Raw genomic sequence first — 19,202 nt, forward strand, 5'->3', positions numbered from 1 at the left:
AATCCGGCGAAACAACTGGCCGCTGTGATACAATTGTATAATAATAATAATAGAAATGAGTTATTTGAATTTCAGCAAGCACAAGATAGAATTTTTATAAATCCTCTGCTGCGAAAACCGAGAATTTATCTTTCTTTTTGGGAATGACTGTGGTCCAGCCTAATTCTTTTCTTTCCGTTACAAAGAGCGTGAAAAAACCGTCCCTGCGTTATGTAACACCTGTGTTGTGTAAACATGGAAGCGACACATTTTTCCCCCCATATGTTACATCCACAATTACAACCTAAACCGTTGCAGTAGTTAATCGTGTTGCAATCCAGCTTCTGCGAATACGTGAGTTTTCTGGGTATAAAAATTGGAGGGTTCCTGGGTGAAGTGCAACCTCTTGGCATACCTAGTTTAGTTGTGGTCTCTATCAGCTTAGAGCAGTGTTTCTCAACCTTGGCAACTTGAAGATGTCTGGAGTTCAACTCCCAGAATTCCCCAGCCAGCATTCGCTGGCTGGGGAATTCTGGGAGTTGAAGTCCAGACATCTTCAAGTTGCTAAGGTTGAGAAAACACTGGCCTTAGAGGTCTATGGCCATTCAGCCATCCCGGTTATGGGTTTGTCCGAAAAGTGCTACTCCCCCCTCTTTTTTTTCCCAAGGGGCAACTGAACTGTCTACCAGAATGTCCAGTTGCCTCTTGAAAGAAAGGGAGGGAGGGAGGGAGGGAGGAGAGAGAGACAGAGAGAGGAAAGAAGAAGAAAGAAGAAGGAAAGGAAGGGAAGGAAGGAAGGAAGGAAGAAGAGGAAGAAAGAGAAGAAAGAAAGAAAGAAAGAAGAAAGAAAGAGAAGAAAAGAAGAAAGAAAGAAAGAAAAAGAAAAGAAGAAAGAAAGAAAGAAAGAAGAAGAAAAGAAAGAAAGAAAGAAAGAGAAGAAAGAAAGAAAAAGCACCTTTGAGACTTATCATCTTAGATGCTTTCCCAAAGTTTCCCACAAGCCACGTTCATGTAATGTGCAAACCAAAATTCAACTATTGCTATTTGCAGATCAGTTGTCCGAACTCAAAAACCACGTCGGTGCTCGCCCGGTTTTTAAGAGGAGATTGGACTGCCACTTGTCTGGAATGTTATAGGGCAGGGTTGACAAAGCTTTTTGGCACCAGGTGCCGAAACAGGAGCATGCGCATGGGGGCACCGAAAGCCAGAAGGGCCGCTCCCTGGAGCACATGTGCGGGAGTGCTGGAAACCGGAAGAGCAGTTTCCCAGCGTGCACGCACCTGCCGGGAAGCTGAGCTTCCAGTTTCCGGTGTGTACATGTGCGGCGCTCACCTGGTCTTCCGATGCTCCCATGCGCAAAGACCAGCTGGCCAGGGTGCTGGAACTCGGAAGAGCAATGAGTGATGGATGGCGTGGCAGGAGAGTTGGCACTGCATCTGGAATGAACTCCCCGCAGGGATTCGGACCCTCACCTCTCTCCAGGCCTTCCGAAAAGCCGTCAAAACCTGGCTTTGCTGGCAGGCCTGGGGGTGATGAGTTCCCTCCCCTCTCAACATGTATGGTTGTGCGACTGTTGTCTACTTTTATTACTTGTATTTTGTCTTTTTATGTTCCCCTTTTTCCCCCTTGAATTGTTCGCCGCCCTGAGTCCTCCCGGAGAAGGGCGGCATACAAATAATAAAATTCCATTCCATTCCATGCGACACGCATGCCATCCCGCATGCCATCCCAGTTATAGGGTCTCCTCCTTGAGCAAGGGGGATGGACTAGAAGACCTCCAAGGTCCCTCCCAACTCTGCTCTTCTGCGATCCCTCCAGAAATGAGAAACAAGCCTACTTCGTTCCTTTCCGGTTTTTATTCGTATTTCTCCACTCGACATTCGTTTGAAAATGCCACACACGTATACAGACAAACAAGCTTATAAATACCAGTGTGAATAAGTAGCAAAAGTGTCCTGCTCTGAACAGACAAATACACACACACACACACACACCTCCCGCCCCTGAGTGGTGCCAATCGGCCAGCGTCAAGGAAGCAGCAGGTTGGCGTCAAATCACTGCAAATCAACATCTGATCCAAGGGGAAAAGAACGCAAATCCTCTCGTTTAGGGTAAGGGTTGCTGGAGAGAAGATTAAATAGTTAGAAATAATCAAACAATCGGGGGGGGGGGAAGAGGTGTACAAGTCGAGGTGTGAGGATTGTGGTGCGCAGGGGAAAGGAAAGGGGCTGAGAAACAGACCGGATTCCCAGGTCCAGAATGTGGCTTGCGAGAATCCCTACCGGCGAAAATGTGCATGAAGGAAAACTCCTTGTTGCTAGCCCATGTTAAAAGTTGTGGTAGGTTGTTATGTTGTTGCAGCCCATGTAAATAAAGAGAGGCTAAAAAAGAGAAAGGAGGCAGGGAAATTATACTCCAGTGGAACAGAAGAGTAATTTTAAGATGGGTGGACTTCAACTCCCAGAATTTTAGGAGGGCTGGGGGGATTCTGGGAGTTGAAGTCCGCCCATCTTAAAACGGCTATCGTTGAAAAACACTACCATAATCTTTTTCACCCCCCCAAAACGTAGTGCTTTCAATATCAACCTGCTTTCCACTGGCCATCCTCTTCCTCCATGGACGAAGGAGAGTGGTGGGTCAAAATAGACCCTAGTAGGGGTAAGCATCCAAACCGTGGGTGGGGGGAAATCCCGAGCTAAAGAAATATTTTAGGAGGAACAAGGCCTTAGAAGAGGGTGGAAGAGGTAGCTGGAGAGGGGGACCGATTTAAGTTGGAACCAAACTCAGATCCCTTGACATGATGCTCAACTCAACTTGGGCTTTGGATGGGGGCCCTACTAAGGATAGCAATAGCAATAGCAGTTAGACTTATATACCGCTTCATAGGGCTTTCAGCCCTCTCTAAGCGGTTTACAGAGTCAGCATATCGCCCCCACAGTCTGGGTCCTCATTTCACCCACCTCGGAAAGGATGGAAGGCTGAGTCAACCTTGAGCCAGTGAGATTTGAACAGCAGAACTGCGGATAGCAGTCAGCTGAAGTGGCCCGCAGTGCTGCACCCTAACCACTGCGCCACCTCGGCTCATCCAAGGTGGAGAAGGTGCGCCACTGTCTTCTAAGGTGGGCTGTTGACTGTCCAGCCTAACGCATAGCTCCGTGGGATCCCATCCAAGGATCCACCAGATGAGTAGGGGCCACGGGGTCTTCCTGTGGGGTGGAGAACCTGCCTTCCCACCGTCCTCGGACTTTTCCTTGGCCGTGGGAAAAGTTGGAGGACCTACAACGTTTGGAGGGTTGACAAATACTGAATTGGGGGGGGGGGTTAGTAGCCCTTTGGATGGCCACCAAGAAGCAGCCCAGCCCCCATTCTCATGGTGAAGAACTCAGGGCAAGCCAAACCCCCTTTAGATCTGGAGGAAGCCCTAAGACAACACAGTGAGTTTCTGAAGGCGAGGAAACCACGAGGAAGGGACTGAAGGAAAAAAAAACCAGGATGGGAGGGGAAGGCCAGCCCAGCAGGTTCTAAACCGCTGGGCCTCTCCACAACTACTAGTTTACACCAGGTTGTGAAGATCTCCACACAAGAGGCCAACGAAGGGAAACAAACAAGGTTTTACGGGCCCTTGGATCTACAAGGTTTTTAGCAAGGTCGGAAGACAATCCTGTGACTTGATCGGCAAGTTGGGGGGGGGGGGGAGAAGGGGGGTTGAAGCTGCCCAACCTGACCGGCTGGCTTTCACACCAGCTGAGTCCATATCGGCATTTCCCAGGGAAAATATTGGCCACGTTCGACTTGTTTTGCATGCTTTTTTTGTACAGTTCACGAGGAAGTGGTTTGGTTGGGAAGACCCCCCCCCCTGTCTCTTTGCTAGTCCCCCCCCCCCAAGCCAATTGGGTCATAATTCAAGTAAGGAAGAAATGTCGCTGATGGACTTCGTTTTAGCTAGAAAAGTAAGAGTTTTAGCCTCCTGGAGATAGATAGATGATAGATAGATAGATAGATAGATAGATAGATAGATAGATAGATAGATAGATAGATAGATAGATAGATAGATAGATAGATAGATAGATGCGAGAGAAAGAGAGATGAAGAGAGGAGAGAGGATATGATAGATAGGGTAGGTAGGTGGGTAGGTAGGTATGTAGGTAGATGATAGATGATAGATAGATAGATAGATAGATAGATAGATAGATAGATAAGATAGATAGATTAGATAGAGATAGATAAATTAGATAGATATAGATAGATAGATAGTTAGTTTAGATAGAGATAGACTAGATAGAAATAGATAGATTAGATAGATAGATTAGATAGATAGATAGATAGAGAGAGAGATTAGATAGAGAAAGATTGATGATAGATAGATTAGATAAAGATAGATAGATATAGATAGATTAGATAGAGATAGATAGATGATAGATAGATAGATAGATAGATAGATAGATAGATAGATAGATGATAGATAGATAGATAGATAGATAGATGATAGATATGGGGGGGGGGAGTTGAGAGCCACAGAGCACTGCGGTAGAACGGAAGGGGTCTTTGATTGAAGGGAGGGTGGGTTGTAAGGGTGAAAGCAGAGGAACCCTTGGCAGAAGAGTGAGCATCCTCACCACAGTCCTGCGAGCCCCCTCCCCATTATAGAAGGGAACCAACTGACCAAGAAAGTCAAGGTTAAGGAAGAGGCATCCATTATAGGGGCCAAAGTCTTTTTAACCACGGCACAGGGTGGGAGAAAGAGGAGACCAGGAATACAAAAGCCACCAAATTCTCAATCTTGTATAATGGTTGTGCCAGGAGAGTTCAAAGGTTGGGTGGAATTAGGGGACGGCCCAGAAAGGGGACCGGGGGGGGGGGGAAAATAATTTCCTACTTAGGACCAAAGTTCTCTTCCCCATCACTCAGAGGTCCCTGAGATCTTAGGTCCCCCAGAGAGCTGACATTTTCACGGTCCAGGAAGGAAAAAGCAGACCCCCCAAAGAAGTTGGGGTTGTTGTTTTTTTGTTTTGGGGGGAAGGGGTGTGTGTGCGTTGCAACTGCAGCAGAAAACCGGACCGAAAAAAGCCCACCCAGTGAGGATTGTTTTTATACACGCAGGTGGGTTTCTGCAGTCAGCTGAGCTGAATTCTTCCTAAAAATGCATTTCATGGACTTGAATTCTTCCTAAAAATGCATTTTATGGCATTCTTCCTAAAAATGCATTTTATGGCATTCTTCCTAAAAATGCATTTTATGGCATTCTTCCTAAAAATGCATTTCATGGACTTGAATTCTTCCTAAAAATGCATTTCATGGAATTCTTCCTAAAAATGCATTTCATGGACTTGAATTCTTCCTAAAAATGCATTTCATGGAATTCTTCCTAAAAATGCATTTCATGGACTTGAATTCCTCCTAAAAATGCAGTTTATGGAATTCTTCCTAAAAATGCATTTTATGGAATTCTTCTTAAAAATGCATTTCATGGACTTGAATTCTTCCTAAAAATGCATTTTATGGAATTCTTCCTAAAAATGCATTTCATGGACTTGAATTCTTCCTAAAAATGCATTTTATGGAATTCTTCCTAAAAATGCATTTCATGGAATTCTTCCTAAAAATGCATTTCATGGACTTGAATTCTTCCTAAAAATGCAGTTTATGGAATTCTTCCTAAAAATGCATTTCATGGACTTGTGCCCCAGGCAAGCCAAGAGAGGAGAGGGGGATGGGGAAACACATTACTGATTTTTAATCTTGCACTGTCCAACCTTAGCAATATGAAGATGCGTGAACTTCAACTCCCAGAATTCCCCAGCAGCCATGAATGATAGAGTTGGAAGGGACCAGAAGGATCGCCTAGTCTGCTTTTCTCAATCTTGGCAGCCTTAAAGGCTTGTGGACTTCAACTCCCAGAATTCTGGGAGTTGAAGTCCACAGGTTTTCTAGTTGCCAAGATTGGACCCCCCTCTTTTAAAGGATAAAGGAGCTCATTGGGGGCAATCTCCCCAAATCTGGTGAGCCGTAGCGACTGACAGACACGCGCCCCTCCCCTTCATCAACCCTATATATTATTTTAAAAGGGGCCTCGTGACTCTTTGTACATATATTTATTTTTTTTAATACACGTGTGTTATTTTCTCTCCCTCCTTTACTTCTTCAATTTCCTTCCGCAGTTCATTTGGAGCACGAGGGCAGCAGCAGAGACCAAATCTGCGCTCCCCTCCTGCCGACGGGGGTCAAACAATTCTTTAAAAGACACGCACACAGTCACACACACACACACACACATGCAGGCCAGAGCTGTTGTAAAACGCACTCGCACTCTCTCGCACACGCATGGAGAATTAAGACAGGAGAGAAAAAGAGGGCGGGGTGGAGTGGGGGGGGGGAGTGCACCCACCCACCCCACTTTTCCGCCGTCTCGAAGCCCCTCACCTCCCGTCCTCCCTCCGGCTGCCCTCTCTCGCAACATATCGCACGGCTGCCACCCAGTTGTTGTCGTGCAGTCCCACGCGGCAGCCCGGCGTGTCTTTGTCCGTCCTACGGCAGCACATCCAGTAGGAGCGTCCGTAAGGCAAGTCGTGATGGTAAGGTTTGGGGTGCCAGCGGCAGAGGGAGACGTCGCCCTTCTCGTAATGTCTCTTGCACTGCTTGCAGGGTCGTCGCGGTACAAGGGGTCGCGGTTCCACTTGGAGTCCGTGGCCAGCACGCCGAAGGTCTCGATGATGTACTTGAAGTAGTGGCAGGAGCATTTTAAGGCCGCCAGCGCCTGGGTGGGCAAGTAACTGAAGATCTTCACCATGATGTGATCGGGGAGCAGCAGCATATACTGGCGAGGTTCCAACAACCGCTGGATCTTGAAACGGATCTCTAAGAAGTCGTGCGAGACGTGGCGATACAGGCGACACAAGGACGTGTCGGAGACGGAAGGCTCCAAGACGGACCCGTCGGCCCTCTCCAGCCCGCCCTCGCCGCCGCTGGACGAGTCCAGGAACGCGCTGTCCGTGTCGCGGCTGTCTTCCTGCCGCGGCGTCTGAGCGTGGAGGAAGAAGAGCTGTCCCGGCGGAGGATCGTCGCAAGATGCGCACAGCCCTTCTTGGGTTGGCGAACCCACCGTCAAGCAAACGGTCTCTTCCTTCATGTTCTTGGTGCTGTCCTTGCCGAAGAAGACACACTGGTCCACCACGCCCGTCACCACCACGTCCACGTGGAAGCCGGACACACAGTCTCTGGCTGTGGAGGCGGGGGAGCCTCCCATCTTTTCCGCAGGGGCCCGGATGTCTTCAGGGATAGCGTCCAGTTTGCCAGTGCCGTTCTGGGTCTCGCGGTACGGCATCTCCGTATCGGGGGGCTCCCGTCCGGATCCTTCCGAGCCCTGGGGGAGGCACTCGCCAACAGGAAATCCACATTGTTGGGAAGGGTATCCCGGGAGGGGCTGATCAGCTGATAGAGGTCACAGGTGATCTTGTCTTTGGACCGGCTGTGGTGCCAGTGGGGGGACCCTCCACAGCTCATGAACATGCAGTTGGGCCGGGGAACGGAGCCGCTCTCCGAGGGCGAACGGAGGTCTCGGCTGCTGGAAATACGGAAGGCAATGCGAACTTCGCCAGGGCTGTGCTGGGAGTTGGCCACGCACTCGGAGGACTCCTGGCGGAGACCGTTCTGACACACGACGCTGCGCTCCGGGACTCAAAGTGGGCAATGGCCTCGGCCACGCGGCTGCAGTCCGAGCTTCCCCCGGAGGTTGGTGGTTTCTTCTCCCCGTTCTCCTCTTGCTCCGTAGATACAAAAACCATCGGGGACGGCGGGGCACTCGGCCCTGGAGCAATTCTGCTCTGCCCGCGCCGTCCGCTGCTCCACCAAGGCCACCATCTCTGCCACCGAGAGCAGGTCGGTGGCATCCCCGCCGGCAGGGTCAGTGTGGGACTCGGGCCAAAGGCAAACATCCTCGGCTTCCTTGCTGCCACTGTCCTTGGGTTTGACCGGGCAGGCTTTACTCTGAGCGGGATCGTGCGACCTCCGCCGGCGTTTGGCCTTGGAGCTGTCGCTCCCCCAGTTTCCTTTGACCTTCATGGCGCTGGCCCTGTTGCCGCTGCTGCACTGGTGGGCCACGAAGAACGCGATCTTCTCCTTCGTGTTGCCCGGCTTGATCACATACCAGGTGTCCAAGAGGACTCGGCCCTCCTCCACCTGACCGGGATTGGAGGAAGCAGGCGGGGGAGGCGGCGGGGGAGGCGGAGCTGGAGGGGTGTTTTCCGAAGAGAGCTCGCCACTCTCCCCCTCTTCCTCTTTGGCTTTGCAGGCAAAGTCCCCGAAACTTTTCTTCCCCTGGTTGCCACGGCACGGCTTGTTCTCGGAGTAGGTGCCAAAGGGGCGGGGACACCACAGCTGGATGTGGAGAAGGTGTTGTGATCCATCACGCTCTCATGGCCAAGAGGAGGGGGAAGGACGGTCCTCCCCTCTAGTGCATGATCGGCTGCTCCTGTGGATTCTTCCCAGGGCCCTGGGTAGCCTGCGGGAAAGCGAAGGAAAAGAGACATCCATCAGGTGTGCCAAATGCAGCCAAATGCAAGACTCTGTCTAATAAAGCACCCAGGACACCGCATTCACGCGATGCTCAGCTACCTTAGAATTTATTTTCCATTTCTGGGGGTGGGGGAAATCATTACAGGTAATCCTCAACTTACGACCACAATTGAGCCCCAAATTTCCATTGCTAAGCAAGACTGTTGTTGAGCAAATTTTGCCCCATTTTAGGTCCGTTCTCGCCATCAGCTGTCGAGTGAATCCCTGCAGCTAGTTACTGTGAGTTAGTCACCCCGTCGTTAAGTGAATCTGGCTTCCCAGGGACTTCGCTTGTCACAAGGTCACAAAAGGGTATCACGTCACCTCCCACTCCCACCCCCAAAGACACTGCAACCGTCAGAAGTACATGCCAGTTGCCAAGGGTCTGGATTTTAATCAGGTGGGATGCTGGATCGTGAGCGTGAAAAACAGCCATAGGCCACTTTCTCCAGCGCCAGTGTAGCTCCGAACGGACCCTAAGCGAATGGTTGTAAATCCAGGACGACGTGTCGCTAGTCCTCATGGTGCCAGTCAAAAGGAAAACATGCCAACGGAGTCCAGAGAGTGCCTGGAGCTTCCAATCCCACACAAATTCTAGTATCTTTTCACTCCCCTCGCCCTTGCACCCGGACTCTCCGCCTTAAGGAATGCCTTGACTTGGATTTATGGATGCCCATTTTATTGGGACTTCAACCGTTCAGATTTTATTTTAATGGTTTTTCCGGGCGTTGCCCTGTGCTTCTTGTCCTTTTGAGTAGATGGGCAGCCCTGTAAATTTGTGAAATACCCCATCGGTAAATTGTCCTAAGCTTCGGAAGGGGCCACATAACTTGACACCTCTGGCTCGTTTCCCAGCGGCCAGCCCGACGTGTTTGGGGCGCTCTGCATAATTTACTCCTACGGCTTCAAAGGAAGCATGCCAAGGTGACGGATGCCAGGGCAAGCAAAGGACCACGTGGTGTGCCCCCGCTGCGGCAGACGGCTGGCAGGATGCCACCAGCACAAGAGGAACATCACAGCGGATACCAGAGAAAGAATTCCTAAACCAGCCGTGCGGATTCCCACCTATCCGGGGTCAGGTTAGAGGGCAACTTTACGGGCCGGTGGGCTTCAACTCCCAGAATTCCTGAGCCAGCCGTGCGGATTCCCTCCACCTATCCGGGGTCAGGTTAGAGGTGCAACTTTACGGGCCGTTGGACTTCAACTCCCAGAATTCCTGAGCCAGCCATGCGGATTCACCCACCTATGCGGAGCAGCATCAGCCGGGCCTCTGCCACACCAACACCTCTGCAGTATTGGGAATATACTGGCCTACCTTAAAGGGTTGTTCTAAGGCAGTTTCTCAGCCTTCGCAATTTAAGAGATATAGACACCGACTCCCAGAATTCCCATCCTATTGGCTGCGGGATCCTGGGAGCCGGATTCCAAACTTCCTAATGAGGAATTTTAGGAAATTAAGATCACCTTATTGTCCTTTCTTTACTGTGGGCACCAAGAAATTCCGTTGCCTGATCTCAAAGAAAGTATATATCTACCCATACACATACATGACACACACATATATACATTCTACATACATACATGTATACGCATAGGTACATATATGCCTACTATCCAGGCCTGCAGCCATTTTTTCCTTTGGCCTGCCACACTTCTATTATTCTACTCTGCATTTTCTATGGTGGAAATGGAGTTGGGATTGTAAGGAGTTAGATGAGACGTAGCCATAACAACATTCTTTCTAGAAAACCAAGGTCATCCTTTGTCTCTGCACCTTCTGCACCTGACCGGAACTGGATGGGTGGAAGCTGCCAGCGTGGCAGTGGACGATTGGACCATGGGGATGGACTTGTGGGTGTGAGGGGCAAGATCTTGAACTTCCAACTGGGTGGGGGGAAACCGGGAAGCTTTCAGATTCGGGTTTCCCCAGATGTGCTAACGTGGCTCTCTTCATAAATTGGAACTTTGAGCAATACATTGCCTTGGACTCTGATTTAATTTTGGATGCTATTTGGAAGCCTGACACCTACATCCATACACCTATATACATATATAAAGTATATTAATCACTGCCCATTTTGAATACGTAGCGGAAATAGGAAACCTGGCAGTTCACAAGGTTGATGCCCTATGGAACAAAACTGACTGAATGTAGATTTTCTGCTGGGGGGGACCAGAAAGCCCCCCCCCCCCCTAACAGAAAGCTAGAAGGAAAACAGGCCACGGAGAAGACATGTAACTTCCCAGACAGTCCTTCAAATTCCATGCCAGGTTGAAAACATCCTTACTGCCCTCTGAGCTCGGTGGTTTTCTTGCAGATGCTTCCTTACCAAGCTGTGGCACTGATGCTGCTACCTAGCTGGGTCACGAAACGTCGGCAAGAAACCCGCCAGGCTCCCAATGCAGCGAGGACCTTAAAAGCGATGGCTCTGCGGAACGGCGCAAGTTGCCCCCCTTCCCCTAAAAAAATGCCCCTTTCTCAGCCCCTCCTAAGCCGAACCTGCCCCGAAGCTTAGCTCTGGGTTCGAAACCAAGGAGGCTTTTGAGGAAGAGCCAAGAGGGGCTCGGCAGATGGGTTGACAGCTTGATCTACCTTCAAAGCCCGTGGGGAGGAGGCAACCCGGGTATGGGGAGGGGGCGGGGGCTGAGGGAAGGGGCACGCTGGAATGCCAATCCTCTTCCCACCCACCCCGCATGGGCCTTGTTGCCATTGTGATGGAAGCCCCACCCACACCCCCAAGGAAAAGTCACACATGCACTTGTTGATTGTGCAACCTACAAGGACCCTCGCAAACCGAATCCTTGAGACCCCACCCCAAATGCAATTGCCAGCCCTTCACCAGGCATCGATGCAAGCTTTCCCCAACTACGCTTTTTACGGGCACACACACACACACACACACACGAATTCGACTCGAATCATCACAATCCCAACAACAATTCCAACAATTCGCTGCCCTCCCACCCCGCAACTGAAATCTCCTCCTAGCGATGGCTTCATCCCTCCATCCGATTCTCTCCCTCCTCCCTCTCCCTCCTTACCTGGTACCCCAAAGCCAAGGGAAGGGGAGGAGCCACAGCAGGCCTTCGCCGAACCCTACATCCTTGCTTCGGACGCCTGCAAAATAAGATTATTTGTGTGTGTTTTTTTTAAAAAAACACAAATAAACAACAACAAATAAATAAATCCACAGGTCCTTTTGCAAAGCAGGGAGAGGAGGAAGGGGGGGGGAGGAGGGGGAGGGGACGGTCCAAAATGGGGGCGTGTGTGGGGGTGTGTGTGTGAGTGGGAATATTGTTCCCAACCGAGGATCCTCCTCCTCCTCCTGCTGACAGAATGGATCGTGCCCCCACCCCTCCCCGCGCGCTACCTGGATCTCTTAAAGGGCCAGCTACCCCATTTCCACTCCACCGGCCAGGGCAGGTTCCCCCCCCCCCCGCACCCTCTTTGCAATCAATAAGGGGCCTTTGAATGCACCAGACTGTTAAGCCTTACACACACACACCCTTCCAACACACACACTCACAGACACACAAACACACCTTAACCACTTCAGCCATTTGTTGACAGACATATGCATGAGGCTGAGCGGCCAATCAGAAAGCCGAGTTTGGGGCATGCCCATATATGGATGACAGCAGAGTTTGAGCCTCTCCTTCTGGTTCCCCCCCCCCACCTTCTTTCCCCTCCTTTAAATCCCCACTGCCAGCCTGCCAAGCCAAGCCAAGCCAGGGATCGTGGTGCAATTCCCACCCGCGACTAGTAACGAAGGCTGCTTGCCTCGCCGGGGGGTGGGGGGGGTGGAGGCGTAGCGCACTTCTTAGCGTCCTTCCACCCTTCCACCCCTGGCACGTCGAATTTCTTTTCTCCGATCTGACCTGTCTCGCTATGCACTGCAATAGGAACAACTGTAACCGTCAGAATGCAGAATGCAAAGAGAATCGGAAGGGACCTTGGAGGTCCTCTAGTCCAACCCCCTGCTCAAACAGGAGGCCCTATACCACTTCAGACCAATGGCTGTGTTCTTAGATCACAGAGAGCGTTGATAATTATCTGGGGGGGGGGGGGGACAGGATGGGACCAGATCTCCAGACTGATCACAGAATAAGAGCCGAGATGGCGCAGTGGTTAGGGTGCAGTACTGCAGGCCACTTCAGCTGACTGTTATCTGCAGTTCAGCGGTTCTAATCTCACCGCTCAGGGTTGACTCAGCCTTCCATCCTTCCGAGGTGGGTAAAATGAGGACCCGGATTGTTGTTGGGGGCGATATGCTGACTCTGTAAACCGCTTAGAGAGGGCTGAAAGCCCTATGAAGCGGTATATAAGTCTAACTGCTATTGCTATTGCTATAATAAGAGTTGGAAGGGACCTTGGAGGTCTTCTAGTCCAACCCCCTGGGTTCAAGGCGGGGGACCCTAACCCATTTCCAGCTGAACAGCTCTCCAGTTTCTTCTTGAAAGCCTCCAGCGATGGAGCTCCCACAACCTCCGAAGGAAAAACTGTTCCCACCGGTTAATTGTCCTCGCTGTCAGGAAATTCTCCCCTAGTTCTCGATTAGTTCTAGCCGCAAGGGTCCTTCGAGATCAGTTAGACTGGCCTTATTTTAGCTGGGAATTCTGGGGGGGGAGTTGCAACGGGTTCGAGGTTCAAGTCCCTTCCTCCCAGGCAAGTTTCACAGAGCAATCACACTCCTTCCCTTTTGTCCCAGCCTGTGTGTGTGTGTGTGTGTGTGTGTGTGCAAGGAATTGGGGGTGCAAGGAATTATAGCTCAGCCAATTGGATAGGCGCAGCTCTCCCAGGGACAGAATGTCAAACTCCCCCCCCCCCCAACTTAATCGGAAGCTGGCTGTTTCATGACAGTGGGGAATGTCCTAGTGTTTAATCCAAGAAAAGAGAACCAGCAAGGCGCAAGGAATTAAAGCATGGAAGAGGGACGTCCATTGAGGAGCAGGCCGAAGAGGCATCAAATTGGAGAAAACTACCGTGGTGGTCTTCGACTCACGACCCTAACTGACCCCTTCTCTCAATCTTCAACCCAGCATCTGACTTACAAAATACACCCCTTAAGGCGGGGGGGGGGGGGGGGCGGCAACACCAACCTTTGCCAATTTTATGACTGGTGGACTTCGGCTCCCAGAATTCCCCAGTCATGCTGGCTGAGGAATTCTGGGAGTTGAAGTCCATAAGGTCCATAAACTCGCCAAGGTTGGAGACCCAACCCCTGGCCTTAAAGGGGGTCTTTCTCTCTTTGCCAAGGTTTCTGTTATAGCTAATTTAAGATTAATGTATGTCTAGTTTAATGAAAAGAAGGACCAGGGGAGACAGGATAGCAGTCTTCCAATATCTCAGGGGTTGCCCCAAAGAAGAGGGAGTCAAGCTATTCCCAAAGCACCTGAAGGCAGGACAAGAAGCAATGGGTGGAAACTCATCAAGGAGAAAGCAACTTAGAACTGGGGAGAAATTTCCTGACAGTCAGAACAATTAATCAGTGGAACAGAAGTTGCCTCCAGAAGTTGTGAATGCCCCAACACTGGAAATCTGTAAGAAGATGTTGGATAGCCATTTGTCTGAAACAGTTTCCTGCCTAGGCAGGGGGTTGGACTAGAAGACCTCCAAGGTCCCTTCCAACTCTGCTATTGTATTATAATGTCCCTTCTTTTCTTGAGGAGGTCTTTTCTCAGCCTCTCGCAGCTTCCTATTCCCTGAGCTCCGAAGGGTTGGTTTTTTAAAATTATATTTCTTTTTTTTTTTCTTTTTTAACTGAGGTTCCCGTTGAAGGCCAATGAGGGAGTTAAGATGCAAAGTGGAATGTCCACACGGCAGCAAATGTAGAGAATTCTTCCAACCCGATCCTGACAGATCACCTTTTCGTAAATGTGAAGGGACGCTGCTTCCATCACCCCAGGCAACGTGGTCAAAACATCTGGAAGGCGTGTGGGCTGGGGGAGTGCTGGGGGGGAGAAAGGCAGATGCACATCTTCTTAAATATCAGCGCAGTATCGATATAACTGCAAGAGCCATATTGGAAAGGAAGGAGGAGATGCTGAGTAATTCTACAGAGGTTATTGCCAGAGAATCTTTACTCCAGATTCCGGACCAAGGAAAAATTCCTCTAGATTGATCGGTGCCTCCTCTCCCATAAATAGACAATGGAGGACAGAAACCCCACTCACTGGCCTAGGGGGCTGTAAGACTGAGGCAAGGACCAGCAGACCCATAACTCCAGGTAGTCCTCGACCTACGACCACAATTACAATACAATAGCAGAGTTGGAAGGGACCTTGGAGGTCTTCCTAGTCCAACCGCCTGCCTAGGCAGGAACCCTATACCGTTTCAGACAAATGTCCTACCCAACTCTTCTTAAAGACTTCCAGTGGTGGGGCATTCACAATTTCTGGAAGCAAGTTGTTCCACTGATTAATTGTCCTCACTGTCAGGAAATCCCTCCTCAGTTCTAGGTAGCTTCTCTCCTTGATTAGTTTCCACCCATTGCTTTTTGTTCTGCTCTCAGTGCTTGGAGAATAGTTTGACTCCCTCTATAAATATAATAAAATCAAAAAATCAAAATCAATCTTCTTTGGGCAACCCCTGAGATATTGGAAGACTGCTATCCTGTCTCCCCTGGTCCTTCTTCTCATCAAACTAGATATACCCAGTTCCTGCAAACCGTTCTTCATATGTTTTAGGCTCCAGTTCCCCAATTAGCCCCAGATTTCGGTAGCTCAGTGAGGCGTTTGTTCCCTGAATTATGTCCCATCTTGCCACACTTGTTAAGTTAGGAACATAGTTGTTAGTGAACCGAGCTTTCCTATTTGATTGTCAGAAGGTCGCAAAGGAGGGTCACGTGACCTTGGGGGGTACACAGCAACGGTCGTAAGTATGAACCATTTGCATTTTGATCATGTGAGCCTGTGTAAAATGGTCTAAGTCACTTTTTTTCAGCGCTGTTCCAACTTCGGTCATTAAAGGAACTGTTAAGTCGAAGGTTGCCTGTATTAAAAACAGAGTAACAGAGTCGGAAGGGACCTTGGAGGTCTTCTAGCCCAACCCCCCTGCTCAGGCAGAAACCCTGCACCATTTCAGGCAAATGGTTTGTCCAATCTCTTGGCAAAAGCCTCCAGGGGTAACAATGAAACTGCGCTTTCCTTCTCCGCTAAAAAGGCAAGCCCTTCTTCGCCGTGTCGGCGGCTGGCTTCGCGCCAAGCGCAGTGTTTATGATTAACTTAACATCCACAACCGTATAATTAGCCTGTGTAACTCAACCACGCAGAACATCGTCAGAGATAAGGGCGCACTGAAAGGCTGTAAAATTGGGGCGGATTGCCCAGGCCAGGAGAAAGTGACATAGCGCACCAGTGCTCCCAGGCACAGCATTCTCAGCAGACCTTAATGGGTTTTTTGAGACACCGGTGGCCTTTTTTGGGTTTGCAGGGGTCTGGATAGATGGGGGGGGTCTTCGGAAGGCAGCGGGGAGGACTGGGCATTTTCATCAGACATTAAGGAATAATCTTAGTGGCAGGGAGAGAGATGGAGACTGTCCTGAAGTCCAGGTGAAATAGATAGATAGATGCAGATAGATAGGTAGATAGATAGATAGATAGATATAGATGTGGATAAATAGATAAAAGAGATAGATAGATAGACAGATATAGATAGATAAGATAGATAGATAGATAGATATAGATAGATAGATAGATAGATAGATATATAGATAGATAATAGATAGATATATAGATGTGGATAAATAGATAAAAGAGATAGATAGATAGACAGATATAGATAGATAAGATAGATAGATAGATAGATAGATAGATAGATAGATAGATAGATAGACAGACAGATATAGATAGATATAGATAGATGTGGATAGACAGATAAAAGAGATATAGATAGATAGATAGATAGATAGATAGATAGATAGATAGATAGATAGATAGATGATAGATATAGATAGATATATAGATATAGATAGATAGATAGATAGATGATAGATATATATAGATAGATAGATAGATAGATAGATAGATAGATGTGGATAGACAATAAAGAGATAGATAGATAGATAGATAGATAGATAGATAGATAGATAGATGGATGATATATAGATATAGATAGATAGATATAGATAGATGTGGATAGATAGATAAGAGATAGATAGATAGATGATAGATAGATAGATATAGATAGATAGATATAGATAGATGTGGATAGATAGATAAGAGATAGATAGATAGATGATAGATAGATAGATATAGATAGATGTGGATAGATAGATAAGAGATAGATAGATGATAGATATAGATAGATAGTAGATAGATAGATAGATAGATAGATAGATAGATGATAGATAGATAAATAGATAGACAGACAGACAGAAAGAGATGAGAGAGACATAGAAATGGATGAATGGATGTAGTTAGAGGGATGGAGATAGACAGAAAGACAGACGAGAGAGAGAGTGATAGAGATATATAGAAATGGATGTATGTATGTAGACAGATAGACAAACAGATTTTAGGCAATACAGACAGAGGATCGAGAGAGAGAAGGGAATAGATGAGACAGACAGACAAATAATTTTCTTCCCTCCTTCACCCCCAAACTGGAAGAGTGCTCCTTCGATTGACCCCTGCTAGGTCTGGGTCAGGAGCAAGCCGATGGGGCAGACAATAAACTTCAAGATCCTGAAATGGGCCTCTGGGATTATACCCCCACTTAAAAGGGGCCACAGATGTCAGTGGGGCTCCCACTACAGAGCTGGGACCGACCCCCAAAAGCAGAGCTCTTAAACTCTTTCTTTCTCCCAGATACAGCAGCTAGGCCAAGATCCAGATGGAAAGCCGGTCATCAACCAGGACAGTGTGTTATGGTCCTTGAGTTACGGCAAGCCCAGCCAGAAAGCTGCCAGGTCCTTGCTGGGTATGTGCAAAATCAGCATCCCCTCCAGGACTTTTCTACCCTTCCTCTCCCCTTGGAATTGCAAACAGCGCAGAATCCGAGTCAGAACAGAGCTGGGAGGGAACTTAAGAGGTCTTCTAGTCCAGCCCCGAGCTGCCAAACTCAGCCCATCCAGGGAAGAGACTTTCCAAAGACTCTTTTCCATTGCACCTAGGGGATACGACCATGCTTCTGGTTGGAGAGGCAGGAGAAGGGTGGATCTCTGCCTGGAGAAAGGTTGCCACCTGCTTTCCTCTCGGGATGCTTCTGTGCCTCTCCCAGCAGCAGCAGCAGCAGCAATCTGGCATGGGGAAATGAAGCCTTTGCCCTTTAGTTTTAATCCGCTTTTCTGGCCAGCTGTCAGCTCTTCGTCCTGAGGCTGCAGCTGCTGAGAGCAGAGGAGCAGGGCTGGGGCAGATAAGTTGGCAACCCTGATCCCCATCATTTTTTTCTTCTTCTCCCATCTCCTCCATCCCCTTCCGCTTCTTCTGTGCTGGGCTCCCGATCCCCCAGCCTCCTATGCATTTGCACCCCGGACCCCCAACAGGCGACCCTCCCGCCTCTTACCTTCCACGCAGCCGGATCGCCCGCCACCTCTACTCTCCCTTTGCAAGCAGCGACTCCTCGGCACTTCCTGGTTCCCCTCTGCGCAGGCGCCCCTCCTCGGACCGCCCACTTCCGTACTTAGCCGCCCAATGGGCTGCCTTTCCTCTCCTCCGCTGGTGATTCCGAGCCGCAAAGGCTTCGGGGAGTTGGAGTTCTGGAGCTGCCTTTTTGGAGACTTGCGCAGCTCTGCGGATGGGAAGGGCAGGGAACCTTTTGGGGGGGGCGGGGAGGGGTTTTTCTCCTAATCTAGCCACCTGATAATAGAAGAATAGAGACCCCGCTTCCTTCCCCCCCCCCCTGGAGTTTTGCAATCATGCAGGATTCTATTTATTTATTTTTTTGGAAGTTGCATTGCTTAGGTTAAAAATTCTGTGCCTCTGAGCATGTACAGATAATCCTGAACTGAATGGAGCCCCATTATTTTTTGCTGCTAAGCGAGACACTTGTTAAGTGAATTTTGCTCCATTCTACAACCGTTCTTGCCACCATCGTTAAGTGAATCGCTGTGGTTGTTAAATTGGTAACACGGTCGTTAAGGGGATCTGGCTTCCCTGTTGACTTTGCTCATCAGAAGGTCACAAAAGAGAATCCTGCATCCCCGGGGCACTTACAAACGTCATAAATGTGAGACGGTTGCCAAGCATCCAAATCTAAATCAAGGGGACCATGGGGAATGCGGCAACGGTCATAAGTGTGAGAAACGGTCATAGTTCACTTCTTCAGTGCCGTTGTAACTTTGAAGGGTCACTATATGAATTGTCGTAAGTCAAGGACTAGCTGCAGTGGGTTCAGCCTTCCCCTGAATGGTGCAGCTGCACCAGATGCGAAAGGTGCCTTGGGATTCTGTGTGAAGTTTGCAACCACTGTATAAATAGGATAAATAACATTCCCCCCCCCCATCAGAATCAATGATATTATTCTAATATCAGAATAATGTTCTCATTTATCGGAATAAATAGAAAGAAGAAAGAAGGGAAGACAGAGAGGATAAAGTGGTTTTTTTTGACTTCGGGTCAGAATCACCCCTGTAGCGTCCTCGTCACACAATCAAATTCAGACACTTGACAACTGACTCGTATTCGTGACCGTCGCTGTGTCCCAGTGTCATGTGATCCCCTTTTGCAACCGT

At 49.1% G+C, this 19,202-nt stretch overlaps 1 protein-coding gene across 1 annotated transcript; it reads right to left on the reverse strand.

Moving 5' to 3' along the window:
* Positions 1-5,856: 5,856 nt before the first annotated feature.
* Positions 5,857-18,109, reverse strand: FBXO46 (F-box protein 46). The gene is given in 9 exon segments (XM_032227330.1): positions 5,857-6,448; positions 6,450-6,625; positions 6,628-7,341; positions 7,344-7,649; positions 7,652-7,782; positions 7,784-8,360; positions 8,363-8,476; positions 11,572-11,647; positions 18,035-18,109. Coding segments are annotated over 7 exon segments (2,259 nt in total). The 5' UTR covers positions 8,382-8,476; positions 11,572-11,647; positions 18,035-18,109; the 3' UTR covers positions 5,857-6,112.
* Between the last annotated feature and the right edge of the window lie 1,093 nt (positions 18,110-19,202).

Source organism: Thamnophis elegans, chromosome 12 (genome assembly GCF_009769535.1).
Source record: "Thamnophis elegans isolate rThaEle1 chromosome 12, rThaEle1.pri, whole genome shotgun sequence".
Lineage (NCBI taxonomy): Eukaryota > Metazoa > Chordata > Lepidosauria > Squamata > Colubridae > Thamnophis > Thamnophis elegans.